At 53.3% G+C, this 19817-nt stretch overlaps 1 protein-coding gene across 1 annotated transcript in view; it reads left to right on the forward strand.

The window, feature by feature from the left end:
- TRRAP (transformation/transcription domain associated protein) overlaps nt 1–19817 on the forward strand; it is a 467034-nt gene that overhangs the window by 175319 nt on the left and 271898 nt on the right. The window contains exon 29 of the mRNA XM_075319755.1: nt 12994–13115. Within this exon, the coding sequence (XP_075175870.1) occupies nt 12994–13115 (122 nt within the window). The remainder of the gene's footprint in view (nt 1–12993; nt 13116–19817) is intronic.

Below are 19817 nucleotides of genomic sequence, written 5' to 3' on the forward strand. Positions count from 1 at the left end.
TTTCGCACCGCTGCTCTTAGGCGGTGCACCTCTCTTTCTGTGCTGACCACTGGTCGGCGTAAGGGCCTCTCGGCTTCTAAGCCGACCCTACCTCGTTGGATTGGATCGGCCTTTTCCAATGCCTACCAGTGTACTCAAGTGCCTCCCCCGCCGGGGATCAAGGCACACTCGACCAGAGCTGTCGGTGCCTCTTGGGCTTTCAGGCACCAGGCTACGGCTCAGCAGGTCTGTCAGGCTGCCACTTGGTCCAGTCTGCATACTTTTTCGAAGCACTACAAAGTGCATGCTCATGCTTCGGCAGATGCGAGCTTGGGCAGACGCATCCTTCAGGCTGCTGTCGCCCATTTGTGAAGTTAGGTTCCGCCTACTTCTCAGTTTTCTGTTTATTCCCACCCATGGACTGCTTTGAGACGTCCCATGGTCTGGGTCTCCCATAAGGAACGATGAAGAAAAAGAGAATTTTGTTTACTTACCGTAAATTCTTTTTCTTATAGTTCCGACATGGGAGACCCAGCACCCTCCCTGTTGCCTGTTGGCAGTTTTCTTGTTCCGTGTGTTTTCACCGGCTGTTGTTGTAGACAGAGGCTCCGGTTGTTCCGGGTTTTGCTCTGTTTTTACTTGTGGGTGGATGTCCTCCTTCAGCTTTTGCACTAAACTGGCTGTATTTGGTGATCCAGGGGGTGTATATGCTAGGAGGGAGGAGCTACACTTTTTAGTGTAGTACTTTGTGTGTCCTCCGGAGGCAGAAGCTATACACCCATGGTCTGGGTCTCCCATGTCGGAACTATAAGAAAAATAATTTACGGTAAGTAAACAAAATTCTCTTTTTTTATGTTCTACACAGCGGCCTGGGCTCTTTATATACAGTATGTTAGAATGCTGTATATAAGAGCCCGGTGGTGGTGGCTGCAGCTAATAGGGAAAAAAAATGGAGACAGGTTCCCTTTAAGGGGCAGAACATGGAAATGCTAACTAGCAATTGCTATGGCAGACCTGGTTTGTTCATTCACTTATTACATGGGTGGCTAATTTTTTATATCTTTGCATGTAATATTACATTTCTTTATCTTTCCTATGGGAGACCCAGACATTGGGTGTATAGCTTCTGCCTCCGGAGGACACACAAAGTACTACACTAAAAAGTGTAGCTCCTCCCTCTGAGCCTATACACCCCTTGGAGAACCAGATCTAGCCAGTTTATCGCTTTGTGTTCAGGAGGCATACATCCACACATGCATTCTCATCTGATTTTTCATTTTTGGAAAGAGTTTGAAGAAAAGCGGGTCCAAGTCTGGACCCCCGGCATGTCCCTTCTCACCCCACTGTGTCGGCGGTGCTGTTAAGGTTGATTTTAAGGCTGGAGCCTTACATGCCGCGCTCCTTCACCATCCCTCGGGCTCTGGCTTGAAGTGGGAGCCAGCACGGTTCTCCATGCTTTGCAGGAGACCGGTCTCCATCCGCAGCCCTTCAGGATCCTGCTGGACGGAGCACTCATCCCCAGGGACTTGGAACCCTGCGTCTCAGCAAGCTAAGTACCTGAGACGTTTATATTCTGGGGGTCCCTGTACTTTATTATGGTGGGAGAGTGTGCTAAGTGAGTTTTCTGACATTTCCGGCCGGTTCTCTGGCTGTCGCCTGAGAACCACGCTGATGGTGCCTGCGCGCCGGCCGCACCGCTCAAATTTAGGCCCCGGCTTCGCCGGAGGCCTACTTTCGGTTTCACTGCCCTCGCATGTCATTCATGCAGAGGGACAGTGCGGCTCCGCCCAGCGGCTGTTCTGCACAGGGGAGGGACACTCCTCACTGGGTACATGTCTCCTCCCCTGTAAGTCTCTTTGGCCCTCCAGATCCCGCTCTCAGGGTTGGTCCTGCCCCCTCTCTTCGCTCCGGCGCCATTTTATCAGTGTTTTCTCTGCGATCAGCACTGGCTGCAGCATCCCTGCTGAGGTGCTTGGGGGTCCGGGCTTCGGGATCTGGAGGGCACACAACACCGCTCCAGCGGTCTGGTAAGCCTCAACCTCTGGTTGTGGGCCTCTGTATATACTCTCTGGGGGTCACTCTGGCAGAGCCCCCACTTCAGCAGCATGTCTCACACGAGGAGCAAGGCTGCAAGGCTGTACTCAATATGCACTGCATGTAAGCTCGTGCTGCCTGAACCGAGCACCTATCCACATTGTGATGTCTGCTCTAACCTGACGATGCCTCAGCCTGGAATCGCACCCCCAGTGGTCTCTCCGGCTGCTCCGGCTCCTGTGGCTGAACCCCCGGCTTGGGTAGAATCCTTATTTAGGTCTATCTCCCAGTCTTTTGCCGACTCCATGGGACAGCTGTCCCGGACTTTGCTGAACATGCATCAGCCCCCTTCACAGGGTGCCTCTGCTGCTAGGGCTCTTTCAGCGGAGCTCACAGAAGATTCTTCATCTGGTCCCAGACCCCGTCCTCCTAAGAGGAGACGTAGGGCTCCCTCCCCTTCCTCGTCCCGCGGCTCTGTTTCAGAAGCTGACTCGCTGGACGAGGAGGATGCCTTTACAGGGGGCTCGGAGGCTACCTCCATGTGCCCCATTGATCTGTCCGAAAGTGACTCAGATGTTAGTGATTTGATTGCGTCCATTAATTCTGTACTGGATCTCAATCCGCCAGTATCAGAGGAGCAACCCTCTCTGGCAGAAAAGCACCAGTTTACCTTGCCTAAGAGGACAAAGAGTGTGTTCTTTAACCACTCCAGTTTTCAGGCCGCTGTGACCAAGCCCAGGGCCTGTCCTGACAAACGCTTCCCCAAGCGTGGTTCTGATGACCGTTTTCCCTTTCCACCTGAGGTGGTCAAGGAGTGGGCTCATTCACCAAAGGTAGACCCCCCGGTGTCTAGACTCTCAGCCCGGACCGTGGTATCAGTGGCTGATGGCACCTCTCTTAAGGATTCCACTGACCGCCAGGTTGACCTTCTGGCCAAATCTGTATATGAGGTGGCAGGGGCCTCGTTCTCCCCATCTTTTGCAGCAGTGTGGGCTCTCAAAGCCATCTCTGCTTCTCTAGAGGAGATGCATTCCCTCGCCAGGGAATCTATGCCCGAAATGGTTGCCTTAACTTCCCAAGCTTCCGCTTTTTCATCCTATGCCATGTCTGCCATGCTGGAGGCTTCTCACCGCACTGCGGTGGCTTCGGCTAATTCCCTCGCTATCCGCAGGATCTTGTGGCTTCGAGAGTGGAAGGCAGATGCTTCTTCAAAAGAAGTACCTTGCTGGGCTCCCTTTTGCTGGGTCCAGGCTATTCGGTGAACAACTGGATGAAATTATTAAGGAAGCTACTGGCGGGAAGAGTAGTACTTCCATGCCACAAACCAAAACCAGGAAACCTGTCCAGGGTAGGAACCAGTCGAGGTTTCGTTCCTTTCGTTTCTCCAACTGGTTGTCCTCTAAGCCCTCGGCCTCGTCCACTAACTCAGCCAAGGACCAAAAATCCAACTGGCGCACAAAGTCGCGTCCACAGAAGACCGCAGGAGCTGCTGCCACTAAGGCAGCCTCCTCTTGACTATCTGTCCGCGCCAGCAACGTCCTTAGTCGGTGGCAGGCTCTCCCACTTTGGCGACGCGTGGTTTCAACACGTCTCCGATCAGTGGGTGAGAGACATCATATCTCACGGCTACAGGATAGAATTCTCTTCCAGCCCGCCAAACAGATTTTTTCTGTCAACTCCCCCCTGTTCCAAGGCCGCCGCCTTCTCTCAGGCCGTGGCATCCTTGCAGGCCAACGGAGTAATTGTACCGGTTCCCGCCCGGGAACGGTTCAGAGGTTTCTACTCAAATCTCTTCCTAGTCCCCAAAAAGGACGGTTCCTTCCGGCCCATCCTGGATCTCAAGCTTCTCAACAAGCATGTTCAGGTGCGGCATTTTCGCATGGAATCTCTGCGGTGAGTCATTGCCTCAATGACCCAAGGGGATTTCCTGGCATCCATCGACATCAGAGATGCCTATCTGCATGTGCCAATTGCAGTTTCTCACCAGCGTTGGCTACGTTTTGCAATCGGAGAGGAACATTTCCAATTCGTGGCTCTCCCCTTCGGGTTAGCCACGGCCCCTCGGGTATTCACCAAGGTCATGGCAGCAGTGATTGCGGTTCTGCACCTCCAAGGGTTGGCAGTGATTCCTTACCTGGACGACCTTCTAGTCAAGGCTTCATCCAGCGCAGACTGTCAGCGGAGTGTCTCGCTCACTCTCGCCACTCTAGCCCAATTCGGGTGGCTGGTCAATCTGCCCAAATCCACTCTGACTCCGACCCAGAGGCTCACGTACCTAGGGATGCAGTTCGAGACTCTGCCGGCACTTGTGAAGTTGCCCTTGATCAAACAGCAGTCCCTCCAACTGGCGGTGAGCTCTCTGCTGAGGCCCCGCCGTTATTCCATCAGGCACCTGATGCAGGTGCTGGGTCAGATGGTGGCGTCAATGGAGGCTGTTCCCTTTGCCCAGTTCCATCTGCGTCCTCTGCAGCTGGACATTCTCCGCTGTTGAGACAAGCGGCCTTCCTCCTTGCACAGGTTAGTGGCTCTGTCGCCACAGACCAGGAGCTCTCTTCAGTGGTGGCTTCGGCCCCTCTCTCTGTCTCAGGGACGCTCCTTCCTGGCTCCGTCCTGGGTGGTCCTCACCACGGATGCCAGTCTATCCGGCTGGGGAGCGGTATGTCTCCACCACCGAGCACAGGGCACTTGGACTCCGTCCGAGTCAGCCCTCTCGATCAATGTGCTGGAAACCAGAGCCGTGCTCCTGGCTCTCCTAGCTTTTCACCACCTATTGGCGGGCAAGCACATCCGAGTCCAGTCAGACAACGCGACAGCGGTTGCCTACATCAATCACCAAGGCAGGACACGCAGCCGCCTGACAATGTTGGAGGTACAACGTATCCTTCAATGGACGGAGGACTCCAAGTCCACCATATCCGCAGTCCACATCCCAGGCGTGGAAAACTGGGAGGAAGATTATCTCAGCCGTCAAACCGTGGACAGTGGCGAGTGGTCCCTGCATCCGGCAGTGTTTCAGTCAATCTGCCGCAAGTGGGGCACTCCGGACGTGGACCTAATGGCATCCCGTCACAGCAACAAGGTTACGATTTACGTGGCTCGCTCCCACGATCCTCAGGCCTTCGCAGCGGACGCTCTGGTCAAGACTGGTCCCAGTTTCGTCTGTCCTACGTGTTTCCCCCTCTAGCTCTCTTGCCCAGAGTCCTGCGCAAGATCAGAATGGAGGGCCGTCGGGTCATCCTCATTGCTCCGGACTGGCCCAGGTGAGCTTGGTACCCAGACCTGCTCCATCTGTCCGTAGAGGTGCCGTGGCAGCTTCCGGACCGTCCAGACCTTCTCTCACAAGGTCCGTTTTTCCGCCAGAATTCTGCGGCTCTCAGATTGACGGCGTGGCTCTTGAGTCCTGGATCTTGACGGCTTCTGGTATTCCTCCTGAAGTCATTTCCACTATGACTCGGGCCCGGAAGTCTTCCTCGGCCAAAATCTATCACAGGACTTGGAAAATTTTCCTGTCCTGGTGTCGCTCTTCCGGCCATGCTCCTTGGCCTTTTTCCTTGCCGACCCTTCTGTCCTTTTTTACAGTCCGGTCTGCAGCTAGGACTGTCCCTCAATTCTCTCAAGGGACAAGTCTCGGCTCTGTCAGTGCTGTTCCAGCGGCGTATCGCCCGGCTGGCTCAGGTCCGCACCTTCATGCAGGGCGCGTCTCACATCATTCCGCCTTACCGGCGGCCCTTGGATCCCTGGGACCTCAATTTGGTCCTCACGACCTTGCAGAAACCCCCCTTTGAGCCTCTTAGGAAGGTTTCTTTGTTTCGTCTTTCACAGAAAGTGGTCTTTCTAGTGGCCATAACTTCCCTCAGGAATCTCTGATTTGGCTGCGCTCTCTTCGGAGTCACCTTTTTTGGTTTTTCATCAAGACAAGGTGGTTCTCCGTCCGACTCCGGACTTTCTCCCTAAGGTGGTTTCTCCTTTCCACCTTAACCAGGACATTACCCTGCCTTCCTTTTTGTCCGGCTCCTGTTCATCGCTTTGAAAAAGCATTGCATACTCTGGATCTGGTGCGGGCGCTCCGGATCTATGTCTCGCACCGCTGCTCTTAGGCGGTGCACCTCTCTTTTTGTGCTAACCACAGGTCGGCGTAAGGGCCTCTCTGCTTCTAAGCCGACCTTAGCCCGTTGGATTAGGTCGACCATTTCGGATGCCTACCAGTGTTCTCAGGTGCCTCCCCCGCCCGGGTATCAAGGCACACTCGACCAGAGCTGTCGGTGCCTCTTGGGCTTTCAGGCACCAGGCTACGGCTCAGCAAGTCAGTCAGGCTGCCACTTGGACTAGCCTGCATACCTTTTCAAAGCACTACCAAGTGCATGCTCATGCTTCGGCAGATGCGAGCTTGGGCAGACGCATCCTTCAGGCGGCTGTCGCCCATTTGTGAAGTTAGGCTCCGCCTACTTCTTAGTTTATTCCCACCCATGGACTGCTTTGAGACGTCCCAATGTCTGGTTCTCCCATAGGAACGATAAAGAAAAAGAGAATTTTGTTTACTTACCGTAAATTCTTTTTCTTTGTCGCTCCATTGGGAGACCCAGACAATTGGGTGTATAGCTTCTGCCTCCGGAGGCCACACAAAGTATTACACTTAAAAGTGTAAGGCCCCTCCCCTTCTGCCTATACACCCCCCGTGGGATCACGGGCTCCTCAGTTTTCATGCTTTGTGCGAAGGAGGTCAGACATCCACGCATAGCTCCACTATTTAGTCAGCAGCAGCTGCTGACTATGTCGGATGGAAGAAAAGAGGGCCCATAACAGGGCCCCCAGCATGCTCCCTTCTCACTTTACTCTTGTCGGCGGTGTTGTTAAGGTTGAGGTACCCATTGCGGGTACAGAGGCTGGAGCCCACATGCTGTTTTCCTTCCCCATCCCTTAGGGCTCTGGGTGAAGTGGGATCCTAATCGGTCTTCAGGCACATGAGACCGTGCTCCCTCCGCAGCCCCTGGGGAATCTGCTGACAGGAGCCGAGTATCAACAGGGACAAGGCCCTGCTACTGTGAGGTACTCTGTGTCCCCGTGGGGACCGCGCATAGAGCGCTGATGCCACACACACTGCAGCACTGCTGGGTGTGTTAGTGCGCCGGGGAGTAATGCCACTGACAGCCGCGCCGGCCGCGCTGTAAGGTACTCTGTGTCCCCGTGGGAACCGCGCATGGAGCGCTGGTGGCCATATACACTTCAGCACTGCTGGGTGTGTTTGTGCGCCGGGGACTACCGCGCCGACCGCGCTTATATGCCGGCCGCGCTTATTACTTTAGTCCCCGGCTTTTGCGGCCTAGTATCGCTTATTCCCGCCCCCAGGCCTGCCAGTCAGGGGAAGGGCGGGACGCTGCACAGGACGTTAGTGCTGAGGGTTGGAGCATACTTGTATCCTCCTCCCCCCTCATACAGCACACTGGGGCTCCAGATTCCCGCACTTTCTAGGGCACGCCCACGGCCCCCTCCTCTCCACAGAACGCCGGCAGCCATTCCTGTCAGCACTTCTGACGCTGGAGAGGAGAGACATGCAGAGTGCTCCTGGGATGACCCATGGGTCCCAGGGTGAGGTCTCTGACATGGACCGCAGTCCCAGGCCGCCTAAGCGGGGGTGCTGGGAAACTCCCTCGACTTCATCACACTGTTCAGGGTCTCAGCAGGAAGACTCTCTGGATGATGAAGCGGAGTTAGCAGATCAGGATTCTGATCCTGAGACCGCTCTTAACCTGGATACACCTGATGGTGACGCCATAGTGAATGACCTTATAGCAACCATCAATCAGGTGTTGGATATTTCTCCCCCAGCTCCTACAATTGAGGAGTCAGCTTCTCAGCAGGAGAAATTCCGTTTCAGGTCTCCCAAGCGTCCATTGAGTATGTTTCTGGATCACTCTGACTTCAGAGAGGCAGTCCAGAAACACCGCGCTTGTCCAGATAAGCGTTTTTCCAAGCGCCTTAAGGATACACGTTATCCCTTCCCCCCTGACGTTGTCAAGGGCTGGGCTCAGTGTCCTAAGGTGGATCCTCCTGTCTCCAGACTGGCGGCTAGATCCATAGTTGCAGTGGAAGATGGGGCTTCACTCAAAGATGCCACTGACAGACAGATGGAGCTCTGGTTGAAATCCATCTATGAAGCTATTGGCGCGTCTTTTGCTCCAGCATTCGCAGCCGTATGGGCACTCCAAGCTATCTCAGCTTGTCATGCGCAGATTAATGCAGTCACACGTACATCTGCTCCGCAAGTGGTGTCCTTAACCTCTCAGGCGTCGGCGTTTGCGTCCTACGCCATTAATGCGGTCCTAGACTCTACGAGCCGTACAGCGGTAGCATCCGCCAATTCGGTGGCAGTCCGCAGGGCCATGTGGTTACGTGAATGGAAGGCAGACTCCGCTTCCAAAAAGTTCTTAACCGGTTTGCCATTTTCTGGCGACCGCCTGTTTGGTGAACGATTGGATGAAATCATTAAACAATCCAAGGGAAAGGACTCTTCCTTACTCCAGTCCAAACCAAACAGACCTCAACCACGGAAGGTACAATCGAGGTTTCGGTCCTTTCGGCCCACGGGAAGGTCTCAGTTTTCCTCGTCCAAAAGGCCTCAAAAGGATCAGAGGAACTCCGATGCATGGCGGTCTAAGTCACGTTTTAAAAAGACCGCCGGAGGAACCGCTCCCAAGGCGGCCTCCTCATGACTTTCGGCCTCCTCACACCGCATCCTCGGTCGGTGGCAGGCTTTCCCGCTTTTGCGACGCCTGGCTGCCACAGGTAAAAGACCGATGGGTGAGAGACATTCTATCCCACGGTTACAGGATAGAGCTCAGCTCTCGTCCTCCGACTCGTTTTTTCAGAACATCTCCGCCCCCCGAGAGAGCCGATGCTCTTCTTCAGGCGGTGTGCACTCTGAAGGCGGAAGGGGTGGTGATCCCTGTGCCTCTTCAGCAACAGGGTCACGGTTTTTACTCCAACTTGTTTGTGGTACCAAAAAAGGACGGATCCTTCCGTCCTGTTCTGGACCTAAAACTGCTCAACAAACACGTAAAAACCAGGCGGTTCCGGATGGAATCGCTCCGCTCCGTCATCGCCTCAATGTCCAAAGGAGATTTCCTAGCATCAATCGACATCAAAGATGCTTATCTCCACGTACCAATTGCACCAGAGCATCAGCGCTTCCTGCGTTTCGCCATAGGAGACGAACATCTTCAGTTCGTGGCACTACCTTTCGGCCTGGCGACAGCCCCACGGGTCTTCACCAAGGTCATGGCAGCAGTGGTAGCAGTCCTACACTCTCAGGGACACTCGGTGATCCCTTACTTAGACGATCTGCTTGTCAAGGCACCCACTCAAGTGGCATGCCAACACAGCCTGAACATTGCTCTGGAGACTCTCCAGAGTTTCGGGTGGATCATCAATTTTCCAAAGTCAAATCTGACACCGGCCCAATCTCTGACATATCTTGGCATGGAGTTTCATACTCTTCCAGCGATAGTGAAGCTTCCGCTGGACAAACAGCGTTCACTACAGACAGGGGTGCGATCTCTCCTTCAAGGCCAGTCACACCCTCTGAGGCGCCTCATGCACTTCCTAGGGAAGATGGTAGCAGCAATGGAGGCAGTTCCTTTTGCGCAGTTTCATCTGCGTCCTCTTCAATGGGACATTCTCCGAAAATGGGACAGGAAGTCGACGTCCCTCGACAGGAAAGTCTCCCTTTCACGGGCAGCCAAGGCTTCCCTTCAGTGGTGGCTCCTCCCCACTTCTCTGTCGGGGGGGAAATCCTTCCTTCCCCCATCATGGGCTGTGGTCACGACGGACGCGAGCCTGTCAGGGTGGGGAGCGGTTTTTCTCCACCACAGGGCTCAGGGAACCTGGACTCCGACAGAGTCCTCCCTTCAGATCAATGTTCTGGAGATAAGGGCAGTGTATCTTGCCCTAAAGGCGTTCCAGCCGTGGCTGGAAGGCCAGCAAATCCGAATTCAGTCGGACAACTCCACAGCGGTGGCATACATCAACCACCAAGGGGGAACACGCAGTCGGCAAGCCTTCCAGGAAGTCCGGCGGATTCTTATGTGGGTGGAAGCCACGGCCTCCACCATATCCGCAGTTCACATCCCGGGCGTAGAAAACTGGGAAGCAGACTTTCTCAGTCGCCAGGGCATGGACGCAGGGGAATGGTCCCTTCACCCGGACGTGTTTCAGGAGATCTGTTGCCGCTGGGGGATGCCGGACGTCGACCTAATGGCGTCACGGCACAACAACAAGGTCCCAACATTCATGGCACGGTCTCAAGATCACAGAGCTCTGGCGGCAGACGCCTTAGTTCAGGATTGGTCGCAGTTTCAGCTCCCTTATGTGTTTCCTCCTCTGGCACTGTTGCCCAGAGTGTTACGCAAGATCAGGTCCGACTGTCGCCGCGCCATCCTCGTCGCGCCAGACTGGCCGAGGAGGTCGTGGTACCCAGATCTGTGGCATCTCACGGTGGGTCAACCGTGGCCACTACCAGACCGACCAGACTTGCTGTCTCAAGGGCCGTTTTTCCATCTGAATTCTGCGGCCCTCAACCTGACTGTGTGCCCATTGAGTCCTGGATCCTAGCGTCTTCAGGGTTATCTCAAAAGGTCATTGCCACTATGAGACAGGCTAGGAAACCAACGTCCGCCAAGATCTACCACAGGACGTGGAGGATATTCCTATCTTGGTGCTCTGATCAGGGTTTTTCTCCCTGGCCATTTGCCTTGCCCACTTTTCTTTCCTTCCTTCAATCAGGATTGGAAAAAGGGTTGTCGCTCGGCTCTCTTAAGGGACAAGTCTCAGCGCTCTCTGTGTTTTTTCAGAAGCGCCTGGCCAGACTTCCACAGGTACGCACGTTCCTGCAGGGGGTTTGTCACATAGTCCCTCCTTACAAGCGGCCGTTAGAACCCTGGGATCTGAACAGGGTACTGATGGCTCTTCAGAAACCACCTTTCGAGCCAATGAAGGATATTTCTCTTTCACGCCTTTCACAGAAAGTGGTTTTCCTAGTAGCAGTCACATCACTTCGGAGAGTGTCTGAGCTAGCAGCGCTGTCATGCAAAGCCCCTTTCCTGGTGTTTCACCAGGACAAGGTGGTTCTGCGTCCGGTTCCGGAATTTCTACCTAAGGTGGTATCCCCCTTTCATCTCAATCAGGATATCTCCTTACCCTCTTTTTGTCCTCATCCAGTTCACCAGTGTGAAAAGGATCTGCACTTGTTAGATCTGGTGAGAGCACTCAGACTCTACATTTCTCGTACGGCGCCCCTGCGCCGTTCGGATGCACTCTTTGTCCTTGTCGCTGGCCAGCGTAAAGGGTCACAGGCTTCGAAATCAACCCTGGCTCGGTGGATCAAGGAACCAATTCTCGAAGCTTATCGATCTTCTGGGCTTCCGGTTCCCTCTGGGCTGAAAGCCCATTCTACCAGAGCCGTGGGTGCGTCCTGGGCTTTGCGGCACCAGGCTACGGCTCAGCAGGTGTGTCAGGCGGCTACCTGGTCGAGCCTGCACACTTTCACGAAACACTATCAGGTGCATACCTATGCTTCGGCGGATGCCAGCCTAGGTAGGCAAGTCCTTCAGGTGGCGGTTGCCCACCTGTAGGAAAGGGCCGTGGTACGGCTCTATTACGAGGTATTATTTTACCCACCCAGGGACTGCTTTTGGACGTCCCAATTGTCTGGGTCTCCCAATGGAGCGACAAAGAAGAAGGGAATTTTGTTTACTTACCGTAAATTCCTTTTCTTCTAGCTCCAATTGGGAGACCCAGCACCCGCCCCTGTTCCCTTCGGGCTGTTGTTCTTTGTGTACACATGTTGTTCATGTTGAATGGTTTCAGTTCTCCGAAATTCCTTCGGATTGAATTTACTTTAAACCAATTTATAACTTTTACTCCTTCCTGCTTTTGCACCAAAACTGAGGAGCCCGTGATGCACGGGGGGTGTATAGGCAGAAGGGGAGGGGCTTTACACTTTTAAGTGTAATACTTTGTGTGGCCTCCGGAGGCAGAAGCTATACACCCAATTGTCTGGGTCTCCCAATTGGAGCTAGAAGAAAAGGAATTTACGGTAAGTAAACAAAATTCCCTTCTTCTTATAGTTCCGTATTGGGAGACCCAGCACCCTCCCTGTTGCCTGTTGGCAATTTCTTGTTCCGCGTGTTATCACCGGCTGTTGTCGTAGACAGAGACTCCGGTTGTTCCGGTTCTTGCTCTGTTTTTACTTGTGGGTGGCTATTCTCCTTCAGCTTTTGCACTAAACTGGCTAGATCTGGTTCTCCAGGGGGGTGTATAGGCTCAGAGGGAGGAGCTACACTTTTTAGTGTAGTACTTTGTGTGTCCTCCGGAGGCAGAAGCTATACACCCAATGTCTGGGTCTCCCAATACGGAACTATAAGAAAAAGAATTTATGGTAAGTAAACAAAATTCTCTTTTTTACCGTTTAGAGGACACTGCGGCAGTAATGTCTAATTTCCAGTGATGAATCGGTGACCTAGAACGGTGATCATCTGATTCATAAAGTACAGACTTCATGTTTTGTACGTGATGCCGCTTCAGCCTTGTCCCTCCGCCTTCTGCTTGTGAAGCGTTTCTTATAGTCAGTTCTTACAAGCAGGAGGCAGAGGAAAAAAAGCGTTAGTGTATGTCCTAGAATACACTGAACATTCTGCAATGTCATCTTATAGTTCAGATTGCCTTACACAGTACAGCATGTACTGATCTGGAGATCAGATTGCATAGTTGCCCATAATGAAGGGGGCAAATTGTATAGATACAACTTAACCAAGATTAAATAAAATAAACAGCTTGAATTAGAATATATATCTAAAAAAAAAAGGAGAACACTGAAGTCCTACTTTAACATTAAAATAATTTTTCAAACTTTTTTGGGGAATTTTTTATTGATTTATTTTTTACCTTTTCGGGATCTTATTCCTAATTTTGTTTTCCTCTAAACAGATGCCCTAGCCGCCTGCAACTATTTACCACAGTCAAGAGAGAAAATCATTGCTGCGCTGTTCAAGGCCCTTAACTCCACAAACAACGAGCTTCAAGAGGCCGGAGAGGCCTGTATGAGGAAGGTGAGACGGCACCGATACCTCTGCATTCATTCTCCTTGTTATTTTCAGAAGTGCATGCTTAAGAGCGGAGCTCGCTTATTATGCGGTGCCTAATTACTCCTCAATGACCGGCTGACTACAGGGGAGAGAACCGGGGAAAATAAAAGCGTTTGGTGCAGAGATATGACATGTAATGAGGATTAATGGTGAATCTCTTACAATGGCCCGGGGAGATGTCGGGTTGTCATGGTTATCCCAGGTTCTTCATACTGAATGAATAATAGTCAGTCTGGGGTGATCCACATGTAGAAATGTATTAAATCCCAGCGATCTGGTGTATGCTAATTCACTATTTCTAATAGTCTGACTATTGGGATGGATCTTTCAGCCAATTGTCATAAACTGAAGTTATATTGCCGTGCCGGATCGCTCACACAATGGATGCCAACAGCATATGTGAAGCACAGGGCCAAAAGGTGTTACTGAACCCCTTCACCACATACAAACTTACTGTGGAGGTAGCCTGGGCTATAGATTTTGTCAAATGTAATAAGATTATCTATGTATGTAAATAATCAAAATATAGATGTAGTTGCATAATTATCTGTGTCTATATTGCAATCGCACAGACGCCATAATATGATTCTAAGCTGTATAGTCAAAAAGAGTTAACCAAGGACAAGTGTACAAACAATGAACAAAGAAGTTATTTATGCTTATCAGTGGTTTCACACAAAGAGAGAATGTATTATCCGTGGGATGAAATGTGGGTTTCTTTATCGTTCCTATGGGAGACCCAGACATTGGGTGTATAGCTTCTGCCTCCGGAGGACACACAAAGTACTACACTAAAAAGTGTAGCTCCTCCCTCTGAGCCTATACACCCCATGGAGAACCAGATCTAGCCAGTTTATCGCTTTGTGTTCAGGAGGCATACATCCACACATGCATTCTCATCTGATTTTTCATTTTTGGAAAGAGTTTGAAGAAAAGCGGGTCCAAGTCTGGACTCCCGGCATGTCCCTTCTCACCCCACTGTGTCGGCGGTGCTGTTTAGGTTGATTCCAAGGCTGGAGCCTTACATGCCGCGCTCCTTCACCATCCCTCGGGCTCTGGCTTGAAGTGGGAGCCAGCACGTTTCTCCATGCTTTGCAGGAGACCGGTCTCCATCCGCAGCCCTTCAGGATCCTGCTGGACGGAGCACTCATCCCCAGGGACTTGGAACCCTGCGTCTCACCAAGCTAAGTACCTGAGACGTTTATATTCTGGGGGTCCCTGTACTTTATTATGGTGGGAGAGTGTGCTGAGTGAGTTTTCTGACATTTCCGGCCGGTTCTCTGGCTGTCGCCTGAGAACCGCGCCGATGGTGCCTGCGCGCCGGCCGCACCGCTCAAATTTAGGCCCCGGCTTCGCCGGAGGCCTACTTTCGGTTTCACTGCCCTCGCATGTCATTCATGCAGAGGGACAGTGCGGCTCCGCCCTGCGGCCGCTCTGCACAGGGGAGAGACACTCCTCACTGAGTACATGTCTCCTCCCCTGTAAGTCTCTTTGGCCCTCCAGATCCCGCTCTCAGGGTTGGCCCCGCCCCCTCTCCTCGCTCCGGCGCCATTTTCTCAGCGTTCTTCCCTGCGATCAGCGCTGGCTGCAGCATCCCTGCTGAGGTGCTTGGGAGTCCAGGCTTCGGGATCTGGAGGGCACACAACACCGCTCCAGCGGTCTGGTAAGCCACAACCTCTGGTTGTGGGCCTCTGTATATACTCTCTGGGGGTCACTCTGGCAGAGCCCCCACTTCAGCAGCATGTCTCACACGAGGAGCAAGGCTCCAAAGCTATATTCAGTATGCACTGCATGTAAGCTCGTGCTGCCTGATCCGAGCACATTTCCACATTGTGATGCCTGCTCTAACCTGACGATGCCTCAGCCTGGAATCGCCCCCCCAGTGGTCTCTCCGGCTGCTCCGGCTCCTGTGGCTGAACCCCCGGCTTAGACCTAGATAAGGATTCTACCCATCTCCCAGTCTTTTGCCGACTCCATGGGACAGCTGTCCCGGACTTTGCTGAACATGCATCAGCCCCCTTCACAGGGTGCCTCTGCTGCTAGGGCTCTCTCAGCGGAGCTCACAGAGGATTCTTCATCTGGTCCCAGGCCCCGTCCTCCTAAGAGGAGACGTAGGGCTCCCTCCCCTTCCTCGTCCCGCGGCTCTGTTTCAGAGGCTGACTCGCGGGACGAGGAGGATGCCTTTACAGTGGGCTCGGAGGCTACCTCCATGTGCCCCATTGATCTGTCCGAAAGTGACTCAGATGTTAGTGATTTGATTGCGTCCATTAATTCTGTACTGGACCTCAATCCGCCAGTATCAGAGGAGCAACCCTCTCTGGCAGAAAAGCACCAGTTTACCTTGCCTAAGAGGACAAAGAGTGTGTTCTTTAACCACTCCAGTTTTCAGGCCGCTGTGACCAAGCCTAGGGCCTGTCCTGACAAACGCTTCCCAAAGCGTGGTTCTGATGACCGTTTTCCCTTTCCACCTGAGGTGGTCAAGGAGTGGGCTCATTCACCAAAGGTAGACCCCCCCGGTGTCTAGACTCTCAGCCCGGACCGTGGTATCAGTGGCTGATGGCACCTCTCTTAAGGATTCCACTGACCGCCAGGTTGACCTTCTGGCCAAATCTGTATATGAGGCGACAGGGGCCTCGTTCTCCCCATCTTTTGCAGCAGTGTGGGCTCTCAAAGCCATCTCTGCTTCTCTAGAGGAGATGCATTCCCTCGCCAGGGAATCTATGCCCGAAATGGTTGCCTTAACTTCCCAAGCTTCCGCTTTTTCATCCTATGCCATGTCTGCCATGCTGGAGGCTTCTCACCACACTGCGGTGGCTTCGGCTAATTCCCTCGCTATCCGCAGGATCTTGTGGCTTCGAGAGTGGAAGGCAGATGCTTCTTCAAAGAAGTACCTTGCTGGGCTCCCTTTTGCTGGGTCCAGGCTATTCGGTGAACAACTGGATGAAATTATTAAGGAAGCTACTGGCGGGAAGAGTACTTCCATGCCACAAACGAAAACCAGGAAACCTGTCCAGGGTAGGAACCAGTCGAGGTTTCGTTCCTTTCGTTCCTCCAACTGGTCGTCCTCTAAGCCCTCGGCCTCGTCCACTAACTCAGCCAAGGGCCAAAAATCCAACTGGCGCACAAAGGCGCGTCCACAGAAGACCGCAGGAGCTGCTGCCACTAAGGCAGCCTCCTCTTGACTATCTGTCCGCGCCAGCAACGTCCTTAGTCGGTGGCAGGCTCTCCCACTTTGGCGACGCGTGGTTTCAACACGTCTCCGATCAGTGGGTGCGGGATGTCATCTCCCACGGCTACAGGATAGAATTCTCTTCCAGCCCGCCAAACAGATTTTTTTTGTCAACTCTCCCCTGTTCCAAGGCCGCCGCCTTCTCTCAGGCCGTGGCATCCTTGCAGGCCAACGGAGTAATTGTACCGGTTCCCGCCCGGGAACGGTTCAGAGGTTTCTACTCAAATCTCTTCCTAGTCCCCAAAAAGGACGGTTCCTTCCGGCTCATCCTGGATCTCAAGCTTCTCAACAAGCATGTTCAGGTGCGGCATTTTCGCATGGAATCTCTGCGGTCAGTCATTGCCTCAATGACCCAAGGGGATTTCCTGGCATCCATCAACATCAGAGATGCCTGTCTGCATGTGCCAATTGCAGTTTCTCACCAGCGTTGGCTACGTTTTGCAATCGGAGAGGAACATTTCCAATTCGTGGCTCTCCCCTTCGGGTTAGCCATGGCCCCTCGGGTATTCACCAAGGTCATGGCAGCAGTGATTGCGGTTCTGCACCTCCAGGGGTTGGCAGTGATTCCTTACCTGGACGACCTTCTAGTCAAGGCTTCATCCAGCGCAGACTGTCAGCGGAGTGTCTCGCGCACTCTCGCCACTCTAGCCCAATTCGGGTGGCTGGTCAATCTGCCCAAATCCACTCTGACTCCGACCCAGAGTCTCACGTACCTAGGGATGCAGTTCGAGACTCTGCCGGCACTTGTGAAGTTGCCCTTGATCAAACAGCAGTCCCTCCAACTGGCGGTGAGCTCTCTGCTGAGGCCCCGCCGTTATTCCATCAGGCACCTGATGCAGGTGCTGGGTCAGATGGTGGCGTCAATGGAGGCTGTTCCCTTTGCCCAGTTCCATCTGCGTCCTCTGCAGCTGGACATTCTCCGCTGTTGGGACAAGCGGCCTTCCTCCTTGCACAGGTTAGTGGCTCTGTCGCCACAGACCAGGAGCTCTCTTCAGTGGTTGCTTCGGCCCCTCTCTCTGTCTCAGGGACGCTCCTTCCTGGCTCCGTCCTGGGTGGTCCTCACCACGGATGCCAGTCTATCCTGCTGGGGAGCGGTATGTCTCCACCACCGAGCACAGGGCACTTGGACTCCGTCCGAGTCAGCCCTCTCGATCAATGTGCTGGAAACCAGAGCCGTGCTCCTGGCTCTCCTAGCTTTTCACCACCTATTGGCGGGCAAGCACATCCGAGTCCAGTCAGACAACGCGACAGCGGTTGCCTACATCAATCACCAAGGCGGGACACGCAGCCGCCTGACAATGTTGGAGGTACAACGTATCCTTCAAAGGACGGAGGACTCAAAGTCCACCATATCCGCAGTCCACATCCCAGGCGTGGAAAACTGGGAGGCAGATTATCTCAGCCGTCAAACCGTGGACAGTGGCGAGTGGTCCCTGCATCCGGCAGTGTTTCAGTCAATCTGCCACAAGTGGGGCACTCCGGACGTGGACCTAATGGCATCCCGTCACAACAACAAGGTTCCGATTTACGTGGCTCGCTCCCACGATCCTCGGGCCTTCGCAGCGGACGCTCTGGTTCAAGACTGGTCCCAGTTTCGTCTGTCCTACGTGTTTCCCCCTCTAGCTCTCTTGCCCAGAGTCCTGCGCAAGATCAGAATGGAGGGCCGTCGGGTCATCCTCATTGCTCCGGACTGGCCCAGGCGAGCTTGGTACCCAGACCTGCTCCATCTGTCCGTAGAGGTGCCGTGGCTTCCGGACCGTCCAGACCTTCTCTCACAAGGTCCGTTTTTCCGCCAGAATTCTGCGGCTCTCAGATTGACGGCGTGCCTCTTGAGTCCTGGATCTTGACGGCTTCTGGTATTCCTCCTGAAGTCATTTCCACTATGATTCGGGCCCGGAAGTCTTCCTCGGCCAAGATCTATCACAGGACTTGGAAAATTTTCCTGTCCTGGTGTCGCTCTTCCGGCCATGCTCCTTGGCCTTTTTCCTTGCCGACCCTTCTGTCCTTTTTACAGTCCGGTCTGCAGCTAGGACTGTCCCTCAATTCTCTCAAGGGACAAGTCTCGGCTCTGTCAGTGCTCTTCCAGCGGCGTATCGCCCGGCTGGCTCAGGTCCGCACCTTCATGCAGGGTGCGTCTCACATCATTCCGCCTTACCGGCTGCCGTTGGATCCCTGGGACCTCAATTTGGTCCTCACGGCCTTGCAGAAACCGCCCTTTGAGCCTCTTAGGGAGGTTTCTTTGTTTCGTCTTTCACAGAAAGTGGTCTTTCTAGTGGCCATAACTTCCCTCAGGAGAGTCTCTGATTTGGCTGCGCTCTCTTCGGAGTCACCTTTTTTGGTTTTTCATCAAGACAAGGTGGTTCTCCGTCCGACTCCGGACTTTTTCCCTAAGGTGGTTTCTCCTTTCCACCTTAACCAGGACATTACCCTGCCTTCCTTTTGTCCGGCTCCTGTTCATCGCTTTGAAAAAGCGTTGCATACTCTGGATCTGGTGCGGGCGCTCCGGATCTATGTGTCTCGCACCGCTGCTCTTAGGCGGTGCACCTCTCTTTTTGTGCTAACCACAGGTCGGCGTAAGGGCCTCTCTGCTTCTAAGCCGACCTTAGCCCGTTGGATTAGGTCGACCATTTCGGATGCCTACCAGTATTCTCAGGTGCCTCTCCCGCCGGGGATCAAGGCACACTCGACCAGAGCTGTCGGTGCCTCTTGGGCTTTCAGGCACCAGGCTACGGCTCAGCAAGTCTGTCAGGCTGCCACTTGGACTAGCCTGCATACCTTTTCAAAGCACTACCAAGTGCATGCTCATGCTTCGGCAGATGCGAGCTTGGGCAGACGCATCCTTCAGGTGGCTGTCGCCTATTTGTGAAGTTAGGCTCCGCCTACTTCTCAGTTTTTCTGTTTATTCCCACCCATGGACTGCTTTGAGACGTCCCAATGTCTGGGTCTCCCATAGGAACGATAAAGAAAAAGAGAATTTTGTTTACTTACCGTAAATTCTTTTTCTTATAGTTCCGTATTGGGAGACCCAGCACCCTCCCTGTTGCCTGTTGGCAGTTTCTTTTTCCGCGTGTTTTCACCGGCTGTTGTCGTGGACAGAGTCTCCGGTTGTTCCTGTTCTTGCTCTGTTTTTACTTGTGGGTGGCTATTCTCCTTCAGCTTTTGCACTAAACTGGCTAGATCTGGTTCTCCAGGGGGTGTATAGGCTCAGAGGGAGGAGCTACACTTTTTAGTGTAGTACTTTGTGTGTCCTCCGGAGGCAGAAGCTATACACCCAATGTCTGGGTCTCCCAATACGGAACTATAAGAAAAAGAATTTACGGTAAGTAAACAAAATTCTCTTTTCTTTATCGTTCCTTATGGGAGACCCAAACCATGGGTGTATAGCTACTGCCTCCGGAGGACACACAAAGTACTACACTCAAACGTGTAGCTCCTCC

The sequence above is a fragment of the Anomaloglossus baeobatrachus genome, chromosome 7 (assembly GCF_048569485.1).
Source record: "Anomaloglossus baeobatrachus isolate aAnoBae1 chromosome 7, aAnoBae1.hap1, whole genome shotgun sequence".
Lineage (NCBI taxonomy): Eukaryota > Metazoa > Chordata > Amphibia > Anura > Aromobatidae > Anomaloglossus > Anomaloglossus baeobatrachus.